The following is a 5,998-nucleotide window of genomic DNA, read 5'->3' as shown; positions in this document are numbered from 1 at the left end:
TACTTTCTACTCATAGTAATATTTCTCAAGCAGCCCACCACCTTCAAACGCATGTAAACATTATGGAATCATGGTTCAAGAACTGGAAAATAAAAATTAATGAAAATAAATCAAGTCATGTAACATTCGCTCTCCGTTCTGAAAAATGTCCAGCTATAACATTTAACAACATAATAATTAATAACCAAATACCTAGGTATAATATCGGACAAACGATTAACTTGGAGACCTCACCTTAAAGACAAAAGAAAAAAAGCCAACTGCAGACTTCATGTCTTTCTCGTTAACTTCTCAAATCCAAATTACCGCTTAAAACAAAACTACTCATTAATCAGACCAGTCTGGTCATATGGCATCCAGATATGGGGACCAGCCAAGCCATCAAATATCCGACTAATACAAACTTTCCAAAACATAGTATTAAGAATGATAACTAGCGCGCCCTGGTATGTAACAAACAACAACTTACACAAAGAATTAAACATCAAATCAGTCAAAAAACTCGCTACTTTACACTACATTAGATTCCACTCAAAACTTAACACAAACACAAACCCTTTAATAAAAAAAATGCATACTTTTACAATACCTGATAACCCACCACGTCGACTCAAACGAAACTGGAACCGTGACCTTTTAACTAAACAAAACAACGCCAACAATATAATCTTAACAAAAGTATAGCTTAAATAATCTAATNATTAAATTGGTATCTTTATTTAACTTTGTTGATTCAATTTCTACTATTCAATTAAAAAAGGTACTTTACTCCTAAAATATATAGTTCGAAATGACGATTATATACAGGAGTGTGCTATCATTTTGAACGTTTATCAAAGTCATTTATGATAACATGACAGTATAAATATTTTTAATTTGGTTTTTAAGACTTAATTTTTATATTTATTTTGTCCTTCAAAAACGATACCATAAATCCTATTTAAAATTGAATATTATGATAAATTTTTATTGATTTCTATTTCTATTGATGTTTATTTTTTTTCAATTAGTTATTCTAGTCACAAATGTATATATCATTATTTTCACACTTCCTAGATGTTAACAATATATTTTTAAGCTTTATTTATTTTAATAATAAATCAATTTTATTGGATGAAACTTTATTGTTTTTTATATAAAAAAAATAATTTTTTTGATATACGATATTTACATTAGATAGAATATTATAATAACAAAATTGAAGAATCTTCTGCAAACGAGACTGGAGATAAAATAAAAACATTAAAAATTCATTTGAAATCTTACGTATGGTTTAACATAATTATTTATTGTTATTAGTTATTTTTTTAATGCTTTTTAAACTTATTATTTTTCATAAGGATATTTTAGAAGTTACTTTGACTAAATTATCAATTGAAGACGTGTCTAATTTAATTGAACATTATACAGAAGCAATTTTTAATAAAAAAGAATTTGAAATAATTGCATCTAATCTAGTACCGTTTGTAATTAAAAATAGATTAGGATTTGATTTGATAATATTTTTTGAAAACACACCATTACAAGTTTGTATAAGTAATTTGATGATTTTATATTTTTGTAATTAATTTTCTATTTAGATGTATAATTCAGAAAAAATTTCAAGTATTGTATTAAAGAATGATGAAAATCTAAAACTTATACGAAAATTAAAAATTGATATAATGTTTTTGATTGGAAGAAAACATTTATTTAATGATTGCAACTTGATAATTAGAGTAATTGAAAAATTTATTATTGGTAAAATAAGATTTTGTAATTTGCTAAAAATTTAGTTTAATGACACTCAACCTGAAAAATATTTTGAATTAAATATGAATACCACTTCAAAACGTTATTTTGAAAACATGCCAATTTTTAAACAAATTTTTCGTCCTTGGGTTTTAATAACTGATACCGTTGTAGTGGGAGGAAGTATGGAAGTGACATTACGTAGCAATGTTCAGGTAGATTTTTTAAAAGTAATGCTTTTGAGAAATTTTATAGTTTATTTATATATTTACATTAGGTCCACAATAATTTATGGTGTAACATTAAATTGTATATAATATCTAACGACATGACTGAAGTCAAATGCATTGGTTCTATAAACCCTAACGAAATTTTAAATATTCCAGTTTATGCTCTACATACAGAAAAAAATGAATTATTTTTAAAATTGAACGGGCAAGTTATATAGCAAAAGTTAAATACATTTATAAAATTTAAGCATATTTAGATATTTCACATGTACTGAACCATTCATTTGGAGCGAAATGCAAAATAAAAATATCACAAAATTACTAAAATGTTTACCTTCTGAATTGCATAACAATCCATATTACATAAAAGTAATTTTCTTATTTTAATGTTGTTAAAGTTAATAAAAGATGCTTAAATCTTGTTATTGAGCACAACATAAATTATATTTTTTTAGATAGTAGGATTTATAGAACGGGTTTGTTTTGAAGAGACAAATAGTTACAAAACAGGCTGTCACTGTATCCATATTCATGTTTATCCTACATATGTCTTTATGAATGAACTGCCAACAGTGATTTTTTGTAATGCTGAAGGTTATACAGAAACGAATGAACTATTATCAGGAAAAATAACTAATATTACTCTTCCGCAAAAAGAATCCAGTGTTATTTGTTTATCAGTATGAAACGTTTTATATTATACTTTTCTTAACTTTTATCTGGTCTAAATAGAAAATTAAAAATATTAGGAAATTAAGTGAAGGTAGACTTTGAAACTTTACTTTATAAGTTTTTAAAATTATAATTTAGTTAATAAAAACATAATATTCAGATAATGGGCATAGTTTGAATAGGGTAACGAGGCTTTCAGTGTCCAAAATAAAGAAATTTATTTTAATAAAATTAAATATAAATATCTATCTCAGAATAAAGCAATGAAAGAGATTGACGTTATAAGACANTACAAAATGTACGCTGCGCAGCCACATAACTATTGTTATTTTTGTAAAAAGATATTATCGCAAACGCGCGTTGTTTACAACTTCACTGTTCTATTATTATTATATGACATGTTACCTTTACATGAAAAGTATTCATCAAATGTTCTTATCTGAAATTGATATCGAGAAAAGCTAATTTTAAAATCGGCCGTTTAACAAGTTGACTGGTATGAGCATTAAATTAACTCACATTTACATTTAGTAATAAAAAGCTTGTCAGTCAACTTATTAAGTGCTCTATACTGTATTATGGCATCATCATCAAAAATGAACCTCAGAGAATCGAGTAAAATATTTTTAATTGGTAACATGTCGAATCAAATTGTTGGCAGCAAGCTACCTTCTATAAGACAAGTTTTAAGTGTACTTTTTTTTAACATACGAAATGTAAAATTAAATGTTCACGATAGTGCAAAATTAGTTGTTCGTGAAATTGTTATATTCTGGGAAAAAGCGCGTATTCCAGTTAAAGAAGAATATCACTTAACCGCAAAAGTTGAATCATTGTATAATGAATAGCAAAACCTACAAAAACATGCCACTAGAAAATTAGCTGCTGATAAAAAAAAAGAAGAAGAATTTGTAAATAAGTTGGATGATATTTTTGATATAGCACTTGCTGATGCTCTTAATTTAATGAAAATAGAAAGCGACAAAAAGTTTTTAATTGCTCAAAGGACAAAAGGAAGATCTGGTTATATGCTGGGAATAGATAGAAAACATCAAAAACTTGAAGAACGAATTGAAAAAAGGTCTACAAATTTTGCCGAAAGAAGAAATAGAGCTTATGATGAAATAAATCTTCAGGTAAATTTTTTATGTATTAATTATTAATGAAACAAAAACATCAATTAAAATTAAAATTTATCATAAGTAAGTAATGCGAACTTATGACAATTCTAATAAATAATTGAAACTTGAAGTTTTTAATTAATAAATTTGATTTAATTTAAGATGTATTATTAACATTGATAAAATACCATACCTTAATTCCGAAAGTGACATATAGACGTAATATTTTTTAATTTTTTTTTTTTATTTTATATTTCATTATTTTTATTACTTTATTCACGAATAATATAATTCTACTGATGCACAATAATTTATTATTAAAAAGAAACGTTTATTAATAAAACATACTTTTTTATAACGTTATAAAATAAAAATGTTTTCCTTTATAAGATAACTTTTATTTTTTTTTTTAGTGTATTGTTCCGAAATTGATTCATCTTTGTCAGATTCCTCAAACTCTGATGACCTGTTAGAATTACAAAATCCTTGTTTTCCTAGTACATCGAACACCCAAAAAAAAAATTTTACTTGATTCTGATGAAAAAAAAAAGAGCTAGGAAAGAAATAATGTCTAAGCATTTAGCGGCTGTAGTTGACAAGTGTAAAGTGAGCGTCAGAGATTGCGTTCACATACTAACAGCAGTTTTAGATGCTGTTTCCGTCGATCCAAGTGTGTATGTTATTAACAGGGCGTCAATAAAATCTGCTAGAGAAAAGTTTCATAAATATATTTTTCAAGATTTAAAATGCAAATTTGACCATTTAAAGACAAAATCATTAGTACTCCACTGGGATTCTAAATTACTACCAGATATAACTGGAACATCTAAAGTTGATCGACTTCCTATAATTGTTACAGCACACAATGTTAGTCAATTGTTCGGAGTCCCTCATATATATTAAGGTACAGGAATTGAAATAACTTCTGCTATTTATGAAACTTTAGAGGAATGGTCTATTTTAGAAAAAAACGTTGCTTTTGTATTTGACACAACTGCGAGCAATACTTGTCGATTAAATGGCATACGCCATCTCCTAGAACAAAAAGTTGATAGAGATATTTTATTCTTAGCATGTAGGTAGCATGTTTACGAAATAGTTTTGCAAGGCGTATTTACTGAATTAAAATTAGCAACAAGTACAGGACCTGAAATTACTTAGTTTAAAAATTTGAAAAAAGAATGGCCAAATAATGATAAAAATTCTTATTTAATTTGAACTACTGATGAACATGGAAAAAATATTTTAATGGGAATTGCTGATGAGATGATACAATTTTGTAAAATTAAACTCGGAGAAGAACTACCTAGAGATGATTATAAAGAATTTCTCGAACTAATAATAATATTTTTAGGTGGTGTGTCACCTAAAGGTACACACTTTAAAACACCAGGTGCTTGTCATCTCCCACGTTGGATGACCAAATCATTGTATTATTTAAAACTATTTTTATTCCGACACCAGTTTAAAATTACTGAACGCGAAGATAAATGTTTAAAACGAATCTGCTGTTTTATTATAAAGTGTTACGTAGAATCGTGGTTTTTATGTTCAAATGCTGCTACGTCCACAATGAATGACATTGGGTTTTTAAAAAAAATTATATTTTTATAAAAATGACGATAAAGAAGTCGCTGAAAAAGCAATTATGAAATTTATTAATCATTTGAGGTACTTAAGTGAAGAGTGTGCGGCTTTTTTAATTTTTGATGAAAGGTTAAGTAATGATACAAGAAGAAAATGGCTGAAAAAATTATGCATGGTACTCCTGAAAAAGAATCGCAGAGAAAGTTCATCCTCAAATTTGAAGATTTACAACACTTTCTTAGCAAAGAATTACCATTATATATTCTAGGGAATAATTTGAAAAATTTAATATGTCTAATGATTTTTTGAAAGTTCAGCCAGACAAATGGAACGAACATGAAGGGTACATTGAAGGAAAAAAAGTGGTAGAATCAATAAAAGTAGTCAACGATACGGCAAACTTATGACGGATTTCAATGAAAAGTTCACGAAAAATTAAAAACAAAAGCAATTTGTTTTGCAAGTAATAATCCTTTATTCTAGTTATACAATATTTATTTTTCATTTAATTATTTATAATTTGATATATTTTCAGGTAGTTCAAGATTATAGAAAAAAGTTTCCTGGATGTAGTAAAGATACCCTGAAAGAATCATATAATTGAAAATTCATTTTTACTATCATAAATACATTATTCATTACTTTTATATTAAAATA

General features: G+C 26.5%; 1 protein-coding gene across 2 annotated transcripts; it reads left to right on the top strand.

Moving 5' to 3' along the window:
• Positions 1-1,234: 1,234 nt before the first annotated feature.
• Positions 1,235-5,959, top strand: LOC126898815 (intermembrane lipid transfer protein Vps13-like). Of its 2 annotated transcripts, XM_050673201.1 has the most exons (9): positions 1,235-1,526; positions 1,581-1,718; positions 1,776-1,946; positions 2,009-2,166; positions 2,219-2,330; positions 2,417-2,641; positions 3,373-3,769; positions 4,168-5,804; positions 5,877-5,959. In XM_050673201.1, the coding sequence occupies exons 1-7, from the start codon at positions 1,311-1,313 to the stop codon at positions 3,391-3,393; spliced, it is 1,041 nt and encodes a 346-aa protein (XP_050529158.1). In that variant the 5' UTR covers positions 1,235-1,310; the 3' UTR covers positions 3,394-3,769; positions 4,168-5,804; positions 5,877-5,959. The 2 variants fall into 2 exon arrangements, with proteins under 2 accessions (XP_050529158.1, XP_050529159.1); XM_050673202.1 differs by lacking the exons at positions 3,373-3,769; positions 4,168-5,804; positions 5,877-5,959 and having other exon boundaries at positions 2,417-2,916.
• Positions 5,960-5,998: the final 39 nt, after the last annotated feature.

The sequence above is a fragment of the Daktulosphaira vitifoliae genome, unplaced genomic scaffold (genome assembly GCF_025091365.1).
Source record: "Daktulosphaira vitifoliae isolate Bord-2020 unplaced genomic scaffold, ASM2509136v1 Scaffold_2, whole genome shotgun sequence".
Classification (NCBI taxonomy): Eukaryota; Metazoa; Arthropoda; class Insecta; order Hemiptera; family Phylloxeridae; genus Daktulosphaira; species Daktulosphaira vitifoliae.
The sequence above is the reverse complement of the archived record's forward strand: the minus strand, read 5'-3'. Positions and strand labels throughout refer to the sequence as shown.

What these genes read in the sequence shown, in the direction of transcription:
- LOC126898815 (XM_050673201.1), top strand. Translation starts at nt 1,311, where the DNA reads ATGCTTTTTAAACTTATTATTTTTCATAAGGATATTTTAGAAGTTACT. An exon ending in TTGAAAACACACCATTACAA is followed by an intron (nt 1,527 to 1,580) that starts GTTTGTATAAGT and finishes TTTTCTATTTAG; the next exon opens with ATGTATAATTCAGAAAAAAT. An exon ending in TTATTTTTAAAATTGAACGG is followed by an intron (nt 2,167 to 2,218) that starts GCAAGTTATATA and finishes AAGCATATTTAG; the next exon opens with ATATTTCACATGTACTGAAC.